The 20,938-nt window shown below is 32.0% G+C and overlaps 2 protein-coding genes across 4 annotated transcripts; one reads left to right on the plus strand and one right to left on the minus strand.

The window, feature by feature from the left end:
* On the plus strand, nt 915–3,093 carry LOC18605393 (40S ribosomal protein S20-2). 2 transcript variants are annotated; one of them, XM_007038374.2, is made up of 4 exons: nt 915–1,015; nt 1,499–1,630; nt 1,833–1,946; nt 2,691–3,093. In XM_007038374.2, exons 2-4 carry the CDS (start codon nt 1,519–1,521, stop codon nt 2,831–2,833), a joined length of 369 nt encoding a protein of 122 aa, XP_007038436.1. In that variant the 5' UTR covers nt 915–1,015; nt 1,499–1,518; the 3' UTR covers nt 2,834–3,093. The 2 variants fall into 2 exon arrangements, with proteins under 2 accessions (XP_007038436.1, XP_007038437.1); XM_007038375.2 differs by having other exon boundaries at nt 930–1,015; nt 1,502–1,630.
* On the minus strand, nt 3,024–20,602 carry LOC18605394 (geraniol 8-hydroxylase). Of its 2 annotated transcripts, XM_018117465.1 has the most exons (3): nt 19,508–20,602; nt 18,695–19,069; nt 3,024–3,728 (listed from the first exon to the last, which is right to left on the minus strand). In XM_018117465.1, exons 1-3 carry the CDS (start codon nt 20,492–20,494, stop codon nt 3,477–3,479), a joined length of 1,614 nt encoding a protein of 537 aa, XP_017972954.1. In that variant the 5' UTR covers nt 20,495–20,602; the 3' UTR covers nt 3,024–3,476. The 2 variants fall into 2 exon arrangements, with proteins under 2 accessions (XP_017972954.1, XP_017972955.1); XM_018117466.1 differs by lacking the exons at nt 18,695–19,069; nt 19,508–20,602 and adding an exon at nt 4,823–5,906 and having other exon boundaries at nt 3,024–4,103.

Raw genomic sequence — 20,938 nt, forward strand, 5'->3', positions numbered from 1 at the left:
TTGGTGCCCATTAGATAGAAAAACAAAAGCAAAACCAACAAACCATAAAAGGAGATATGATAAAATCGAGTTTGTCATATGGGATACCGTCACCACAAGGAGACTTCCTAGCTGTGTACGTGAAGAACTTTGGTTTTCATGCTCATCAGTCCCTTAATCCTAAGTTCTCGACTTTTAGCTCCTCGGATCAGATCGTTATAAACTATAATTTCACATAAATTATAATGATAACAAAAATTAGACAGTTACTAATTATAAAAAATCAATATATATATATAATGTTTGTAAACAGATATGGCAATACCTTTCCAGACTTTTCACATTCTTCGTAGTAAGGGTGATCTTTATCCTATGAATCTGCTCATGCGATTCCTCAACACCCGACTTAGTACGTTTGATGGGTGCATGTGCCATTGTCAAGATTTCTTTTGTCCAAACAGAGTGTCTTTTGATAACTAAAATCTGTATTCATCAAGAAATACCAGATACATTAAATAAACTGAAAAAAAAAATAAATTGGAAGAATATGCTTTCACGACTTACCAGGATTATATATTGTTTTGAAAAATGTTTGCTTTGCCTCCAAGTTATTGTAATTAGATCACAATAACATTTGTGTGTTAGCTTATGTACCTCCACGTCAATCTATGTTTTTTAAGTTTTGTGAATATATTATTATTATTATTTTTAATTTCTTATTATTATTTTTTTGTTCATTTTGTTTAGCATAGGAATTTAGACTAAACACTGTTAAAATTTAAAACCCAAAAAGTAAAGGCTGTGGAAGCCCAAAGGGCTCTGAATAGCAAAGGCCCAAAGCTAGGTTTAACTTGGAAGCATCCTTGGTCGAATATCTGCGATCCGACCCGCACAGAAGTCAGGTCCAACCAAAAACCCTAACCCTAGGAATAAAGCGCCTCACATATATATCTTCCTCAAAGCTTTCTTTCTCAGTTCTTCATCGTTTGAGAAAAGAGGCAGCAGAGGCCGCAGTTTCACACTTCCCTCTGTTAAGGTTTCTCTCTTACTTTCTCTTTCTCTTCATATATTTCATTTGTAAAAAGCCTGAATTAGTAAGGAGGCTTAGATTTTCTTTATTCTGGGGTGTTCTTTTTCATTCTTCTATGGTATGTATCCGTTTCGTTTTGTTTGCTTTAATGCTTGATCTTCAATCAAGCAAGTGAAAACCCACTAATCTTTAGACTGAAACCTTCTCCATTTCTGCACTGTAGAGGCTCTATTTCTTTTATTGGAGTTGTTTTGTTTTTTCATTGGAAAACGATCACTTTTCTGTTGCATATTAGCTTATTTCTTACTTGTTTGTGATAATTTCTGGTTTTGTGCTCTTTAAGGAATATGGGAAAGTTTTGTTAATAGTTAGAATCTAGTGATTGAATCCCTTGTTGTGATTCATTCCATAGTTTTAAGATTTTGCACATTGTGAATTATTTTTGGATGAGGAAGTTTTGATTTATTGGAATTTGATTTTTCTGAATAGAAGCCAAAAAGTTAAGAACGATGGCGTATGCTGCAATGAAGCCGACCAAGCCTGGCTTGGAGGAGCCCCAGGAGCAGATTCACAAGATCAGGATCACTCTCTCCTCCAAGAATGTAAAAAACCTCGAGAAAGGTATATAGAGTTTTGTACACAGATATGATTATTATTCATTTATGTTATTACCCCTTAAATTTTGTTATTATAATTTATTTTCTTGTTGTGATTTCATATAGGGATGTTTCTCATTGGATGGTGCTTTTGTTTGTTTGATGATAGGGATTTAATTGATGCACTTAGTGTTGGTTAGTCTAATGCGTTTCTGTTTGATTGATAGTTTGTGCTGATTTGGTTCGTGGTGCCAAGGATAAGAGACTGAGGGTTAAGGGACCAGTGAGAATGCCCACCAAGGTTCTTCACATCACCACAAGGAAATCTCCCTGTGGTGAAGGTATTTACTTGCCTTACATTTGACCGATGCTTATTGTATTATGTAGCTTATATTACTCAATTTCTTTTATTCAGACTGTTTAATTATTGTCTTGAAAATATGTTTCAGAAACCTACTTTGTCTGTGATGAATGCTGTAGTTACTTATGTCTAGGAAAGGAAAGTTAGAAATGGTATCCTATTGTGAAAGAGAATATGATATAGCTATCTATCTGGTTTCCTTGGTAATCAGAACACCCTATATGATTACAGTAAGGAGTATATGAGTGTGCTTGCCCTATCCTCTGCCTTTTGTGCTGTTTTACAGCCATTGCTTGCTGTCTGATATTTTTTGCTCACCATAAATATGAATTATACATCAGCCTTTTTTTTAAAGAAAACTTTGGAGCAATCATTAAGAATAGTCATTTGCTATTATTTTGCATGTTCAGATCTATTGAACTTGTCTTGCTAATAGAAGTTTTGAATGCTTGAGCTACTTGGTGCATGTATGGTATACTTGTTTTGCCTACATAATTGGAGTTTATAATGTCAAAACACCTGATTTGTACTTGTGTACCTTTTGATTTTAGTATATGGTATCCTAAGTGTTAGGATCTTACTTTTTAAATTATATCTGCTGATTGTGTCTGCTGATTATGACTGGGTTTTGACATGAGGCCAATCTGAGTAACAACAAAGTCAAGTATGCCAAGGGTTTGATGATTTTTAGGATGACCTATGAAAATATTTGTGTGCTTTGTAGGGACAAACACATGGGATCGATTTGAGCTCCGTGTTCACAAGCGAGTTATCGACCTTTTCAGCTCTCCTGATGTGGTCAAGCAGATCACTTCTATTACCATTGAACCTGGTGTTGAGGTGGAGGTCACCATCGCAGATTCTTAAATGTGCCTCACTTTTGCGTTTTGGTCTTGTTTAGTTTTTAGTTGATTAGAAGTCTTACATCCGATGTGGCCCGCTTTGATGAGAACGTTCCTAAAGCTTGAATGAGTTGTAGGGTCTCTCGTTTGTGTTTTCCCATACTACTGTCGAAGTGAAGATTCTATTTTGTTCTGTGGCTCCAGATTTTGTTTCCTTTTTGTTGCCTAAAGATTATGTTGGGATGTTTTTATTTAATGCATTATTTGACATTAAATATCATGAAATGAGCTTCTTTATATTTTATTCCGAAAGACTGGTAAAGGACCATTGTGTGGTAACGAGTTAAACTAAAAGTGAATTCTCTGCCTTGTGTTATCCTCTGCCATTTCTTGGCTGCACACATTTTTAGTTTTGTTTTGACTCTGCAGAACCTCTGGTTGTGCATGGTTATAGTTGGGACAGAGTTGGGTGTAGGGGGAGAATGTCGAATTGATTTCAAAAGAGAACCATTCATGTGGTATTGCTCTGGATTGTGCAATCCTGTAGTGGGTACCGGGGGTGTCTAATCAGGAGGACGCTACGATCAAGGTAGTACCTTTTTGCCATTTCAGAAGTAGCGTTTACACGTTTTATGGGAAAGGAAAATACTAGTATGAGATACAAATCATCATTGGTACTGCTCTGAACTAGATAGTCGTGCGGCGGGTATGGCAACAAGTGGTTCTGTTTTCTTCAAAGCAAACCCGAATTTCTCATGTATATCAGGCTTTGTTCCATCCGGTGTTTTCCATTCAAAAGAATGCAACAGCGTAGCTAAGACGTTGGTGACCATTTTATCTGCCAAAGGAATTCCAGCACAAATTCTCCTCCCCGATCCAAACGGAATAAAGTGGAAATTGTTCCCTTGATAGTTGCCTTTCTCAGCGTCTTGCAAGAACCTCTCAGGTTCAAATCGAAGAGGATGTTCCCAAAACTCAGGGTCCCTTTGTATCATCCATGCGTTTAATAAAACTCTGGAATCTTTAGGGATGGTATGTCCGGCGACGGTGCAAGTCGCGCTGGGCCTATGAGATACAAGCAAGGGAATAGGCGGATGAAATCGAAATGTCTCCTTTACCGTCGCATTTAAATAGACGAGTTGAGGAATATGAAACTCTTCTACAATGTTCTGGTCTCCAACCACACTGTCCAATTCCTCCACGGCTCTTCTCATTTTATCTGGATGCCGTAGTAACTCTGTCATCGCCCACTCTAAACTAATGGACGTTGCATCCGTACCAGCGATAATCACATCCTGAATGTCATAAATGTCCAAAAATATTTAGCATTATGTGATTGCAAATATTAAAATTAGTTTTATATGTAAACAATTCATAATTAATTACAATCAATTCAAAACTTGAAGGAACTGAAGAGGCAGATATAGTTAAATTGTATCAAGAACCATTAATTTTTTGTTCTTTTATAGTATAGTAATGATATTTGTGTATGACCTTTGTTGGTTCAACAAATACAAAGGACAAAACTGAGATCATAAAACACACAAGTACACAACAACAATTAACAAGAGGAGAAGCAATGATCCACTAGCTAACACTAAAAGTTATAGTAGCCTTTAGGTTTAGGGAATATTTCACTGTCCATGGTCATCTCAAAAAATAAAAACAGAATCCCCCAATTCATTTCCATAGATCAAAATAATGAAGTAATCATAAGTAATTAAGATGTTGGACAATAATTAATTAGTACTATTCCTGATTATATAATATCGATATCTCATTTTTTTTTTTATACAAAGGTTTATGGACAGGAAAGGAATAACCTAATAAAATCTTGCCAAAGAAAAAAAAAAACTAAAGATAGGAGAACAGATTTAATTTTTATTTCTGTTGCCCTAAAACCTGTATCATATCAAGTCCATAGCTGCTAGAAGAAGATTATTGATTGAGAGGGGGAAAAAAGAGAAAATTATAGTTTTTGTTGATGAGATTAAAGCCTGGATTTGATACATACCAGCAGCAAAGCCTTAGTTTCGCTCTTGGATAATGAGGATTTATAATCTCCTTGTTGGTTCAGCTCCATCAACAACTGCAGAAAATCCTTCTTTTGTTCCTTTTTCTTGCCCTCTCCGACGTCGGGTTGATCAAACTTTATTCGGTGTGCTATGACTGATTCAAAAATCTCATCAAACCACGTCGAAGCCTTCTCCATTCTGGTTTGATATCCTTGCAAATCGAAACGGGTAAGAAAAGGAAAAAGATCAGAAATGTTAGGAGCTCCCAACAATTCAACAAACTCCACCACAAATTGCCTGAACTCAATCCCAAGCCTGCTTCTTTCCTCTCCATGCAGTGAACCACCCCATAGCACGCTTAATATCACATCTAGACTGGTAAGGAACATTTGATCACCAATGTTAACAGGTGAGCCAACCTTCCCGTAGATATCCTTCACCATTGCTCGAACCTCTCGTCGGCGCAGCGCATAGCAATCATCAAGGCTTCTGTTGCTCATAATTTCACTAACAACAAGCCTACGCAGCTTACGCCATTCGGGGCCATTGGGTCTCCATACCATGTCACATGCACCATACGTGCCGATTATAGCCACCGTAGGAGGGTCACGGTTAGCGAAGATAGCATCATGGTCCTTAAGCACCTCTTTGGCAACTGAAGCTGAACTCACAACTATGCAGGTCTTGCTTCCGAGCTGAAGTTTGATAATGGGGCCATAGATTTGAGACAGTTTGGTAAAGTATCGATGCAAATCAGGTTGGAGGAAAGGAAGGTTTCCTAGTATAGGCAAGCCTGGAGGACCTGGTGGCAGGGGCGGCACGTTCTTGGTGAATTTCTTAACCCACCATGCATAGCAGGCAATGGCTAGTGCGGCTGCCAAAAGAGTTGCTGCTCCTCTGATGATGGCATTTTCAGCGACTCCGTCGCTGCACCATGACCGGCCCCCGCAGGCTAGAACAGCAAATTCACCGAAGAGATTTGGCATAAATAATTAATTAGTCGCACTGGAGGAATGTGTTTTGGAGATAGAAAGCCCAAGAAGCCAACTTCCGGGCTCTAGCTATTGTGGATATACCGATGTACTGGTCCACAGTCGTTAGCTTCAAGGATTGCGTATAAGGTTAGTTTCCGTTTTAAAGAAAGTATGGACGCGTTTGGCATAAGGATGTACACTCATGTAAATCCGTTTAATTAAATTATATTACAGCCTTTATTATAAAACAAATCAACATAATATAAAATTATAATATAATTATATTACAGTCAATAAATGAGGATGTAATGTGATTACATTAAAAAACTAATACAATCTCTGGTTACAACCTACTCGCAATGTTATCAAAATTTATTTGATATTTTTGTCTTTTTTAATAATTAAAATTCTTAAACTTAAATTTTTTTCACTTTAAAAAATTAAAAAATTAAAAATAAAAAATAGTTTTAAATTTTTGAAAAAAAATTTATAAATTTTGAAAAACATAAAAATAATTTTTTAATTTTTATAAATTGTAAAAAATTTTAGAAAAATCAAAAATATTTTTAAGTATTAAAAAATCTAGAACGATAAAAAATAGAAAAAATTTTTATTTTTAAGAAATTATAAAAGATTAGAGAATTCATAAAATAAAAAATATATTTAGAATTTTTGAAAAAATAGAAGATATTCTTTTTTATGCTCATAATTTTTTAAAATTATAAAAATGATTTCTGCTCTGTAATTTTTAATAAATTTTTAAAAATAATTTTTTATTTTTTACTGTCAGTTTTTTAAAAAAATTCTTTTAATTTTTTATATTTTTGGTTTTTTTTCTAAAAATAATTATTTCCATTTTTAATGTTTTAAGAAAATTACAAATAATAATAATAACAATATATTTTAAAATTTTCAAAATTACTAACAAATAAAAATTTATTTTTAAATTAATATTAACATGAACTTGTCCAATGCTTGGTTATTTGTTAAAAATTTATTGAAGATACGATATCATATAAAAATTTACAATAAAAAATACTAGTATATTTAATTTACATTTTAATATAGAGGGGCAATTTAAAAATTAATATTACATTCTCAATAAAATTTTTGTAAACCAAACACAATGTCATTTTCTAAGCATTTTAATCACTCTTTCCTTAGTATACCAAATATTGTAATATTATCTTATTAGCAATGACATCCCTTGCAATCACATTACTTGTAATGGGATTACATTGTAAAGTACTAAAAGCAACCTATTTTCATTCTTAATATCATCTTAGCATCGGCTTAATGTCATGTCAAATTGTCAATTCAAAAATTTTATATACATTATTATAGTATTGATTAACGTCATATCATTTTAGTTAATATTACATCAATTTAATTAAATATTAAACTACTAATTTTAATAAATTTTTCTAACAATTAATATTAATAAATCTAATATTTTAAAAGAATACAAAATTTGATAATAATAAAAAATAAAATTAATTAAAAGTAATTTAAATAATATTTTATTCCCATAACAGAATTTACTTTTTTCATATATATAAAAATATTTTTATTATCTCAAAATAATTAAGTAGATGGAAAGGATGAAGCTTGGGCTTCAGGTTTAAAAAAAAGTCTGTCTGCTTAACCCTACCATATTCTGTAGCTAGCTCCCTGGTATAACCAGTAATTAATTTACCAAACCCAATAAATACAGCCTTTGAAAACTCTCACCAAGCATGGCTTCCTTTTCTCTAAGTACACAATTTAAGTAATGGTTTTTAGGTCAAATTCGTGAATTTATTTATTAAATATATTTAAATCAAAATTAATTTAAAAATCCAAATCAATAGATTAAAAAATTTTGTTACATAAATCAAGTACATAAAATTTTAAGTAATCTAATGTTTTAATACTCTTTCAAATAGACATCTTTATTAAAAGTTGATGACAATTTTAACCATTCCATAAATATTGATAAAAATTTTATCTGTAAATATAAATTTTAATTAGCTTTTTTATATATTATTAAATTTTCTCTTAGAAGATCAATTTATNAAACTAAAATAATTAGTTAAGTTTATTGTGTGTGTGTGTGTGTGTATATATATATATATATATAAAAGGTTGAATGAGTGGTTATTGGGTTACTAGAATTTTGTGTTTTTCATAATATTGTTGAATTGAAGTTTTTTTTTTTTATGAGATTGATTTTGTTTTGTGTATCTAAGATCACTATTAATGAAAGGTCATTGATGAAATTTAAATCAGGTGGGGACAAATAAAGTTACCAAATTTTAGGTATTTATTTAATGCTACTAAATACTATTATGAATTCGTATTACTTAAACCATCTTCGTGGCCTGAAGATGGGTTAATTCCCACAAACTCGAGTTGGAAAGCGATTTTATTAATGTTGTTCTGTGGGTCAATTATCCACGACAAGTCCCTTGATGTCTCTGAATGTGGATTAGGCAAATCGAGAATATGAAGAAGAAAATTACTAATTGGTTAATTCACCACGTTAACAGAGAAATTAAGAGCAGAATTAGCTAATTTTTGTTAAGGGGCAAAAAGGAGGAAGAGGAATAAGAGTTAAAATTTTTTAAAACTAATGCAACTAACATTTGATATTCTTGTTTTATTTCTATTTAAATTTAAAATATTAAATATAAAACTGTAATGTATAAAATATAAATAGTTAAATACGACATATAAAATTTTATATAATAATTAAATATATAAATAGTCAAATAATATAAATAGAAAGGAGAAGAAGAAGATGAAAGAAAACTTTAGTTTTTCTCAATTTCACACAATGATGGTGAGTGATTCCCATCTTTTTTTGTCTAAGTTCACAAGCTCATAAATTTCTTTTGAAGAATGAAGTATATTTCAACGATGAGTTGTAGAGATGTTAAAGATTATGCTTTTATCAGGAAACCTTGCAAATAATCTAGATAAGTCATTATCTCAGGTGACTTAATCTAGATAAATTAGATAGCTTCATGTTTAGCCTTAAGTTCTTATATTTGAAATATGCTTTATCTAAGTTTGTACATATCAGCAGAATGCCTATCAGCATAACAATATAAAATGAGCCTTGTATAGCTTTGAAGAAAATAAGATAGAACAATAAGATTTTTCCATTCTTAAACTCTTAACCTTTTCACATAGTATCAGAGCAGGTTTTGCCTTAAAAATGGAAAAATTTTCTGTCTCAAAGTTAGTAAATTCACCTTCTATAGACCCACTATCACCTTACTTTCTTCATCACTCCGATCATCATGAATCGGTAGTGATAAATCCAAAACTAACTTCAACCAATTATGTTCCTTGGAGCTGGTCCTTTCAATTAGCCCTATCCATCAGAAACAAGTCTGGTTTTATTGATGGTACCATACCAGAACCAGCCAAGGATGATGAATCATATGTGCCATGGACAAGATACAACAATTTGATTGTTGCTTGGTTACTGGAATCTATTTCCCCTCCATTGCTTCAACAATCTTTTACATGAAGTCTGCATTAGATATTTAGGACACTTTAAAAAGAAGATTTTCCCAGTCAGATGATGTACGGGTATGTAATTTACAATTCACATTTTCAAATATATCACAAGGTACACGGTCTGTAGATGAATATTTTACAAATCTTAATAGGGTTTGGGAAGAACTTAGAAATTTTAGGTCAATGCCTCATTGTTCTTGTGGTGAATGTAATCAAAGAGTGTTTTAAGAAATATGTTCAACAGTGTCAAAAGGACAATGTCTTCAAGTTTTTGAATGGACTTAACGAGAGTTATGTAGGTTTAAGATCTTAGATTGTGATGATCAAGCCTTTTCCTTCATTTGATGAGGCTTATAACTTGATCTTAAGAGAAGAATCTCAAAGGAGCATCCATATACAATCACAGCCCCTTATTCAGACATCTGCTATGGCAAGTACTTATGTTGATGGGAAAAAGAAAAATAGGAGTGATCTATCATGCGGTCATTATGGCAAAAATGGTCATACAAGAGATAAATGTCATAAGCTGATCAAATTTCCTCCTGACTTCAAGTTTGCAAAAGGTAAAAATAATCCTAGGAAATTTGTCAACAATGTTGTTCAACATTCACACACAAAACAGTGTGAACATGATACTGCTAGTACTATGTCTCAATTGTCATTAGTCAAGGATCAAGTTCGGACACTCATGGTAACTCTCAGTGAGAATGGTGGAACTAGTATTGATGATGATAGCTTTGCCTCAAACAATGAACAACCAAAGGCCTTGTTAGTCAACTCCACAATTGCATGTTTGATTTCTAACTCTGTTAGTTATATGGATCAAAATGCAAGGGTAAATAACTCATCGAAAATCATTCCTTCTGTCATAAAATTAGATTCTTGGATCACTGACACGGTGCATCAGATCATATAATCTGTTCTTTAAGTTCTCTTACACATGCCAAACCTATTCATAATGCATTTGTGCAAATGCCAGACAATTCTAGAGCCTTAGTAAGTCATATAGGAACAGTCAAAATAACACCTTCCTTGACACTAAATAATGTTCTTTATGTTACATCATTCAGATTCAGTTTGATATCTGTTAGTAAATTGACAGAGAATGAACAAAATTGTTTGATTTTTATTGATTTTCACTGCATAATTCAGGAAATTAAATCATGGACTATGATTGGTCTTGCTAAGATGGAAGCTGGACTTTGTTTTTTGCAAGGAAAGCCTCAGTCAAATGATTCTGTCCAAACTGATTTTACACAAGCCATGAAAAATGTTAGCAAATTTACCTCTGAGCAGTTTTCACCAATTTCTTTGGATTATTCTTCAAATTTTTTTGGTATTTGTAATTCTATAGTTGAATAGTTTGATATTTGGCATTTGAGGTTAGGACATACTCCCCCAGCTATAATAAAACAAATTCAAAAGGCCCAGCTATAATAAAACAAATTCAAAAGGTTTATCCCTCCATTTCATTTGTTGAAAATAATTTTTGTTTAATTTGTCCATTGGCAAAGCAGAAAAGACTTAAGTTTCCTATTCGTTTTAAAAACACTGTCATGCCATTTGAACTATTACACATGGATATATAGGGACCATATGCAGTATCTACTATAAAAAATCAATATTATTTTTTAACTGTAGTGGATGATTATTCAAAATTTACATGAATATATCTTATGAAAGCCAAGTCAGACGTTTTGACCATTGTCCCTGCCTTTTACAATCTTATAGATACACAATTCAATGTTAAGATCAAGCAAATCAGATCAGATCATGGAACTGAATTCAATTTGACAGATTTCTTCATTTCACATGGCATACTGCATCAAATGTCCTGTGTTGAGACTCTTCAACAAAATGGGGTGGTTGAGAGAAAGCATCAGCATTTACTCACTGTTGCTAGATCTCTCATGTTTCAAGCTTCTTTACCTTTAAAATTTTGGGGAGATTCTATTTTAGTAGCAGCACATACTATAAACAGAATGTCTTCTCCAGTTTTACAAAGCAAATCTCCTTATGAAATGTTATTTAACAAAAAACTAGATTATTCTCATTTCAGGGTGTTTGGATCTTTATGTTTTGCCTCAACACTTGTTCATCAAAGGAAGAAATTTGATCATAGGGCAAGAAAATGCATCATGATAGGCTACCCTGTGGGAATCAAAGGTTACAGGTTGTATGATCTACAAACTCATAATGTTTTTGTTTCCAGGAATGTCAGTTTCTTTGAACACATTTTTCCTTTCAAAAATGTTGATTTTGCACCTAATAGTCATGAATGTATTCAATTCTTTTCAAAAATAAAACCTGGTTTTGACATTCCATTTCCAATTTCTTATTCAGAATCATCTGGTTATATGAATTATTACACTTCTATGCATTTTCCTTTTAGTGCATCTATATCTGATCAGCATGTTCATCACATTTTCCTTATGCATTTTGATCATATAACTCAACAGATAAACTCTGCTAGTAATGATACAGCTGTTGATAATCACCAAATTACTGTTTCTAATCATTTTGTAAATATGGACCCAAATGCCTCTGCTCAACCAATAACTATTCTTTTTGATGATCCTACTTCTTCTTTGGATTCCAATCACCCTTCATCACCAAGAAGAAGCACAAGGCCAAAACAGCTACCCAAATACTTAGAAGCTTACCAACACACTCTTCATTCATAAACAAACACAGTGATAGCACATCCTATTACCAAATTCATTTCCACTGACCAGCTTTCTCAACCACATAAGGCTTTCACAACATCTCTCACTCATATTCATGAACCTAAAACCTTTCATCAAGCTAGTCAACATTCTTAATGGCAATTGCTATAAAAGAAGAGCTTAATGCCCTAGAAGATAATGGGACATGGTCTATAGTACCATTACCTACTAGTGCTCACATTGTTGGTTGCAAATGGGTTTATAAGGTATAGTTATATGCTAATGGTATTGTGAAAAGATACAAAGCAAGACTGGTTGTTAAAGGATACAGTCAAAAAGAAGGGTTTGACTTCAATGAGACTTTTAACCCTGTTGCAAAGCAGACTATAGTGAGAACACTCTTGGCTGTAGTTGCAATTCGACAATGGCATTTATTTCAGTTGGACATTGATAATGCTTTTCTCAATGGAGATTTAGATGAAACTGTATACATGGACATTCCAGAAGGGTACAAACCTAAAGGGGAATATCCTAAAACCTCTAAATTGGTTTACAAATTAAACAAATCCTTATATGGACTGAAACAGGCTTCTAGGCAGTGGAATTGCAAATTTACTGAGGTTGTGCTATGATATGGTTCTCAGCAGTCAAGGTCAGGCTATAGTTTGTTTACCAAAGCAACTGATAATGGTGAGTTCTTAGCTCTCTTGATATATGTTAATGATATTCTAATAGCTAGTTCTTCGATGAATTTAGCTAATGATGTGAAATCTTTCCTACAAAGTAAGTTTAAGCTAAAGGACTTAGGAAGTCCTAAATACTTCCTTGGCCTAAAAGTTGCTAAATCAGATGATGAAATTATTGTGTGCCAGAGAAAATATACACTCGATTTACTACATGACTATGGATTTCTTGGTGCAAAACCACTTTCAACACCTATTGATTACAACCATAAGTTGGTTAGAGATGATGGAAATTCAGTCATGGCAGATTGTACATAGTACAGGTAGCTCGTTGGCAAACTAATTTATCTTACCTTCACCAGACCTGACATTGCTTACTCTGTACAAGTATTGTCACAATTTATGGATAGGCCAACTGTTGATCATTTGCTAGCTGCATACAAGGTTCTTAAATACTTAAAGAATGCCCCAGGACAAGGCATTTTATTTTCATCTAAATCTACCTTACACTTGACAGCATTCACAGACAGTGATTGGGTAGGCTGTAGAGATACTAGGAGATCAGTGACAGGTTTTGGAGTGCTTCTTGGAGACTCACTTATTAGCTGGAGGTCTAAGAAACAGCTTGTGGTTGCTATAAGCTCCACAGAGGCAGAGTATAAAGCTATGGCAGTTGCTGCTTGTGAAGTTATTTAGCTACTTGGTTTGTTAAGAGACTCTGGAATTCATCACACCAAAGCTGTCGACTTATTTTGTGAGAATCAATCAGCTTTGCATATTTGTAAGAATCCAACATTTCATGAAAGGACAAAGCACATAGAGATTGATTGTCACTTCATAAGAGATAAAGTTCAACAGGGGGTCATATTGCCTCTCCACATTTCTACTGTTAACCAAGTTGCAGACCTATTCACTAAAGCTCTCCCACCAGCATAGTTCTATGGTTTATTGAGCAAGTTGAGCATCATTGACATCCATGCTCCACTTAAGGGGGGGTGTTAAAGACTATGCTTCTATCAGGAAACCTTGCAGATAATCTAGATAAGTCATTAACTTAGGTGACTTAATCTAGATAAATTAGATAACTTCATGTTTAGCCTTAAGTTCTTATATTTGAAATATGCTTTATCTAAGTTTGTACATATCAACAGAATGCCTATCAGCATAACAATATAAAATGAGCCTTGTATAGCTTTGAAGAAAATAAGATAGAACAATCTGATTTTTTCATTCTTAAACTCTTAACCTTTTCACAAGAAAAGAGAATAAATAAAAATAAAAAGATAAAAGAGAAGAGAAAGAAAGAAGTATGGAAACATTTAAGAATTAAGATAAAGTTAGAAAAGATTGGTGGATACCATTTTATTTTTTTTTATTTATATTAATTATTAAATAAATTTTTTTTGAGAGGACTATTTTTTTTATACATATCAATAGAGTAAAAGATGTCCATTAATTTCATCTTTGCCAATCAAGCACATAGGCAGGGCTGACCCTTAGGTGAAGCCACCCAAGCAAGGGCTTTAAGCCCCCAATTTGGGAAGGCCTCAATTTTAAGGAAGATTTATAATTATATAATAATTATAATATAATTAATTATATTAAAAATATATAAAAATAAAAAATAATTCATAAAATTATTTGTTCTTTTACTTTTTTAATTATGTGCCTAATAAATCTCAATTTTTTATTACTTTTTTATTTCTAAAATGCTATTAATTCTCAACTATATTCTCTTATTTTCAATAAACTAACAATCATATGTATTTAATCATCTTCAACAGCTATTTTTTTCTTATTTATCTTATTTTCAATCAACGTATTTAATGATTTCTAACAGCTATTTTTTTCCTATATATAAAATCAATTATTTTTTTCAATGTATAATATCTACTTTTGAGATATTCATTTCTCATTTGCTCTTTCTTCCTTTAACTTCAATTTTTTCTCCAAAAAATACACAAGAAGTCTGTTTTTTTATTATCTTCATAAAGTTGTGAGCCTCATTTGCAGTTTGCAATAAACATTCAACAATTAGGTACTATTGTTCTAATATTTACAGATTTTTTTACTTTAATTTAGATTTATATTATATTGTTATATTATTTTTATTTTATGTGATAGTTGATTTATTTGAATTAAAACTTTTGATTGTTAATTTTATACTAGCCATTTAAAAAATATAAGATAATTATAATAGTTAAATATTTTAGAATAATGTTAACAATTTCAGTAAGTGTTGTTTCAGGAGAAATAAGTTTTTCAAAACTGAAATTAATAAAATCTTATTAAAGATCAATAATGTCTCAAGAAAGATTAAATGGATTGGCTATATTATCAATTGAAAAAGAAATATTATAAGAATTTGATTATAAAAGTTTAATTAAAATTTTTTATCTCAAAAAGTTAGAAGAATAAAATTTTAATAATTTTTTTAAATTTCAATAAAAAAAAATCTCATTTGAATATTTTGTTTTAAACCTTTGAATTTATTGGGTCGTCCATGCACATAGCACAAACATCATTGTCCACTCCAATACAAACAATTCCACTAACCTAACCTTCAAATAAATATATGCAGAAGAAGAAAGAATTCAATCTTAGGGTCAGAAAATGTTAGAAGATTTTTTTTTTTGGTATCAACTAGGTGTATGATTTTGATATTGACCCAAAAGGCCATTGAGAAGTGGGCGCTCTGTATCTGCATTCCCTACCAACAATCTTTCCTCATGTCGCTGACCTCTTACACTAGCTGATTGGAACTCCATAGTAGCTAAATCCTCACTTTCCTTATATAATAAATAATATTTTTTTAAAAATTTTAGGGGGCTAGGCCTCCCCCAAAGCTACACTACCCTCCGCCCCTGAGAGAAGCTAACCAGAGGACAGGTTACACAGGGCCATGCTCTGCCTTCGTTTACACAGGGCATACTGTCAAGGTACTTTTTGTAAACCCCTCTAATGAAAACGTGGGCTCTTAGAAAGTATTCATGTTGCTTTTAACTCCTAACTGGCCTAATTACCAGCTAAGCAAGTTGCCAAGTTAATGAAGGCTTTTAATTTTGAGGCTTAAATGACGGACCCTTGATTATGGCCTTTATGTGTATACCACCCCACCCTACAAAACCATCGCTTTGTTGGTCCTCACCTCATCTAGCAAAGACAGCAAATTATGGAGTGGATCTTAAAAAATAATAAAGCACAATTTCATTGAAAAAAGACGTTGTTCTACTTTGGTTTCTTGACATATTTATGTCTAAATCTATTTCCCGTTGAAACTTTAGTCCTAGTTACCGTTAGTTTTTAAGTGGGTTTTTCTTTTTTATTTTCTTAAATAATTATTTTCACTTCAAAACAAGAAAAAAGAAAGAAAAAATGGTGTTTTTGTTAAAATGCTTTGGTTGGAATATTCCATAGGATTTTATTATTACTTGATTTTTTTTAGACTTTTGTTTTTTTACTTTAAAATTATATATGGGCCTGTTTGAATTGTTAATAAATAATTTTAAATAATTTATTTTTTCTTTTTCATCATTATGTTTTTTTATTTTATAATTTAGTAAATGTTGAATAAAAAATATTATTATCATTTAATTAAATTAAATTATAAAATTTTTTGTAATTTTTATTTTTAAATTATTTGAGAGTAATTATATTTTTCATATTTATACATAATGGTTAACTAATAGCAATGAATAGCTAAAGGACTTAACAATGCATTTTGAAATAAGATTGAATAAAGTACTTCAAAGATGTATTGAATGGGGTTTTTGTATTTTACCTTTCAAAAATACTATTTTAATTCTACAATATAAGTCTATCATCTCAAGTTACAATTATATCATTCACATATAAAAAAAGAAGAATAATGCCATCATCGGTATGTAAAGGAAATAATGCCAAAATCATGAGGGCCAGAAGTAAAACCAAGTTGAGTAATAGTTTATTATATTATTTAATTATTATGTAAAATTTTGTGTATCATATTTAATTATTTATATTTTATGTATTATAATTTTATATTTAACATTTTAAATTTAAATAAAAATAAGATAAAAATATTAAATGTTTACTATATTAATTTCTCTTTTCAGATTTAATTAAAGTATGAAAAAAATTAAAAACAATTAACAAATTCTTAATAAAAAAAATACAAACTTCACATTTACCAAGCGAAAAATAATTCACTTCTATTAACTCAAGTTTTACTGACTTTTAACTCAACTTTATAATTCCTCCATTTCTTTTCGAATGAGACCTTAAGAGTAAAGACGAATGTTAATTTTCTGCCCAAGAGGAAGATACCACACATCAATGACCTTGAGTGCCATAATCCCTTTTGTCATAATCAAACTGGCATGTTGTTAAGTTCCAAGTAATGGTGCAAGACTAGAGCATTCACAAAGGAACATTTGGTGATCATTAAAATTAATTTAATTTATTAAATGAAATTATCATTATGATATTATTTCAATGTTCGGTTAATAAAAATAATTTTAAAATAATAACAAAATGATAAAAATCTTTTATTATAACTTAATGAAAATTTTTAGGTTTTTGAAATTCATTATCTTTAAATAATATGTTATTATTAAAATATTAATATGCTTTTTAATTTTTTTAAATTTTTTCTTATATTTTCATTTTCCTTTTTTAATCTTTTAATTTCATTTTTTTTATCAAAAGTTTTATTAAAATATTAATAATATATTATTGAAATATCAATATAACTTTTTTAGTTTTCCTTATTTTCATTTTTTCCCCTTCTTTTCCTTCCCCTCTCTATTCGCCACTAGTTAAATCTGTTGTCGCCAGTAATGGAGCATTGGTCTGGTGCTGCTTGCGGCCAGATTTGGCCATAAAAGCATCAATCTGACATTAGCAACCAGATCTCACCGTTGGAGCTGATCTTTTCTCGCAACAGAATTGAAAGGAAAAAAGAAAAGAGGATTTGGCGGAGCTGACGAAGGAGGACGACTGCACTGGAGTTTTCTTCTTTTTTTTTTTTTTTTTTTTATAAAAACATACAACGGAGCTTTTTTTAGAGAGAGAAAAGGTGAGAGGCAGATGAGGAAGAAAGAGAAAGAAAAGGAATAGAAGGAAAAAAAACATTTTATATGGTAGGGTTGGCAATTCTTTGAAATGAGTCGGAGCATTTTTGACAAAAAAATTGTTGGACTCTGTTCCGCAAGGAGCAGAATAGTTATTCTTTGGTTAAAAAATAAACCAAACGAGATAATAAGGGGCTGTTTACTAAACGTCCCCTAAAGGTCTTAATTAGCAATCAAAGGTTCTAAGGTTTAGGGTTTAAAGTCTAGAGTCTTTAAAGTAAGTGCCCTAAAGGCACTTAACAAGCTAAGATTTGAGGGTTTAGAGTTTAAGACTTAGTCTTTAAAGTAAGTGTCAGGGCACAGTGTTGGAGTTAGACACTTGCAATGAAGACCATGGCAACCCTTATCCGCGTACTGGTAGGGGTAGAGTTAGGTACCTTTTATGGAGTTAAAGATGAAAAGTAATAAAGATTAAAATTTTTTAGAATTAATATGTTACATTTAAATAATAATAATAAAAAGATTTATAATAAATAATAATTTATATAATATATAATTAAAAAAATAAGAAAAAAAATTTATAAAAAAATTATACTTAACAATGTTTCTTGAATTCATAAACTATAATACATAAAATATAAATAGTTAAACATGGTATACAAAATTTAATACAATGATTTTTTTTTTTAGATTTGAAGAAAAAGGAAATTTGAATACTATTTTTTAAGTAGGAAAATCGTATATCAATCAATAAATCAATTGCTTGGATATAAATTTATCACCATTGTTAAATTTATAAATAGTTAAATAATATAAATAAAAAAATAAAAAATTTATATTTATTCTTAATTTCACATAATAATGGTGACTGGTCCGTGTCAAAGCTCATAAATCTTTTTTAAAAAATGAAATGTTTTTAGGTGGTGAGTTACATAGGAGCGAATAAAGTAAAAATAAAAATGGTATATCCAGCATTAAATAAAAATAAATCTCTGCGTCTTTCAAGAATCTCTCAGGTTCAAATCGAAGAGGATATTCCCAAAACTCAGGGTCCCTCTGTATCGCCCACGCATTAAATAAAACTCTGGAATCTTTGGGGATGGTATATCCAGCCACAGTGCAAGTCGTGCTAGGACTACGAGGTACTAGCAAGGGAATAGGCGGATGAAATCGAAAGGTCTCCTTTATTGCTGCATCTAAATAGACAAGTTGAGGAAGATGAGACTCTTCTACAATGTTTCCGGCTCCAACCACTCTGTCCAATTCCTCAACGGCACTTCTCAGTTTATCTGGATGCCGCAGTAACTCTGTCATCGCCCACTCTACAGTAGTGGATGTTGTATCCGTACCGGCGACAATCATATCCTAGATATGAAAAATGTTCAAACTTATTTAGCATATGATCATTACAAATATTAAAATTAATTTTAAATGTGTCAAAAAAAATTTAAGTTGAAATGAACTAAAAAAGAACATACGATAGATAGTATAAAGAACAACAAAAATCAAAATAACATCTACAATATATTACCAAAAAAATACTCTTATATTTATAATAATACTTTGACAAAAAAAATACAAATATATAGTATATTTTTGGTCATTATTACAATCACACACTTTGTAAAATGTACATAGACCACGATCTTGCTTTGTGTAGGACCTTTGTTGGTTCAACAATATATCATATTCAAAGGACAACTAAGATAAAAACAACAACAAACAAGAGGAGCTAAAGTCAAAATAAAAAACAACCACCAATTGTTTTTGTTGAAGAGTGTAAAGTCTGGATTAGATACATACCAACAGCAGAGCCTTAACTTCATTCATGGATAATGAGGATTTATAATCCCCTTGTTGGTTCAACTCCAACAACAGTTGCAGAAAATCCTTGCTTTGTTCCTTGTTCTTGCCCTCTCCGATATCGGGTTGATCAACCTTTCTTCTGTGTGCTATCACTGATTCCAAAATCTCATCCATCCACTTCAAAGCCTTCTTCATTCTAGATTGATATCCTTGTAAATCGAAGCGGGTAAGAAAAGGAAAGAGATCAGAAATGTTAGGAGCTCCTAACAATTCAACAAACTCTACCACAACTTGCCTGAACTCAATCCCAAGCCTGCTTCTTTCCTCTCCATTCAGTGAACCACCCCACAGCATGCTTACTATCACATTTAGATTGGTAAGGAACATTTGATCACCAATGTTAACTGGTGAGCCAACCTTCCCGTAAATATCTTTCACCATTTCTCGAACCTCTCGTCGACGCAGCGCATAGCAATTATCAAGGCTTGTATTGCTCATAATTTCACGAACAACAAGCCTTCGCAGCTTACGCCATTCGGGGCCATTAGATCTCCATGCCATGTCACATCCACCATACGTGCCGATTATAGCTACCGTAGGAGGGTCACGGTTAGCAAAGATAGCATCGTGGTCCTTGAGGACCTCTTTGGCAACTGAAGCTGAACTTACAACTATGCAGATCTTGCTTCCGAGCTGAAGTTTGATAATAGGGCCATGGATTTGAGACAGTTTGGAAATGTATCGATGCAAATCAGGTTGGAGGAGAGGAAGGTTTCCTAGTATAGGCAAGCCTGGAGGACCTGGTGGCAAGGGCGGCACGCTCTTGGTGAATTTCTGAACCCACCATGCATAGCAGGCAATGGCTAGTGCGGCTGCCAAAAGAGTTGCTGCCTCTCTGATGATGGTATGCTCAGCGTTATCATTGCTGCACCATGACAAGCCCCCGCAGGCTAGAACAGCAACCTTACTGGCGAGATTTGGCATGATTATTTACTTAGTCGCACTTTTTTTGTTTTCTCAAACAGTTGAGTCGCACTTCCAGAATGTGTTTATTTGGAAGATATAAAGCGCAAGAAGCAAACTTTTAGGTCCGACGCTTGTGGATATGCTTATCCACCGACTGTACATTATGGCAGTGTATATTGTCCACCAAAATATAACACTTGAGGTAAAATTAAAATTCATTAAAGACTTAAAAATAAATATTAATAATATTTTTTAAAAAAACTTTTTTTCTCTCTCCAACTTCCTCTCAATTGTTTTTTTTTTTTAATCTTTCCAACTCCATCATCTTCTTTTCCTCTTTTTCTTCCATTAAGATTAAATTTGATAAAATTATGAAATTCAAGAGCGATGATAATTAAAAGTTTTTACTTTCTCTATAAACTCTCCTCCATGACTTCTTTCCCTTTGCACTATTATCATCTT

This window comes from Theobroma cacao, chromosome 3 (assembly GCF_000208745.1).
Source record: "Theobroma cacao cultivar B97-61/B2 chromosome 3, Criollo_cocoa_genome_V2, whole genome shotgun sequence".
NCBI classification, from domain to species: Eukaryota; Viridiplantae; Streptophyta; class Magnoliopsida; order Malvales; family Malvaceae; genus Theobroma; species Theobroma cacao.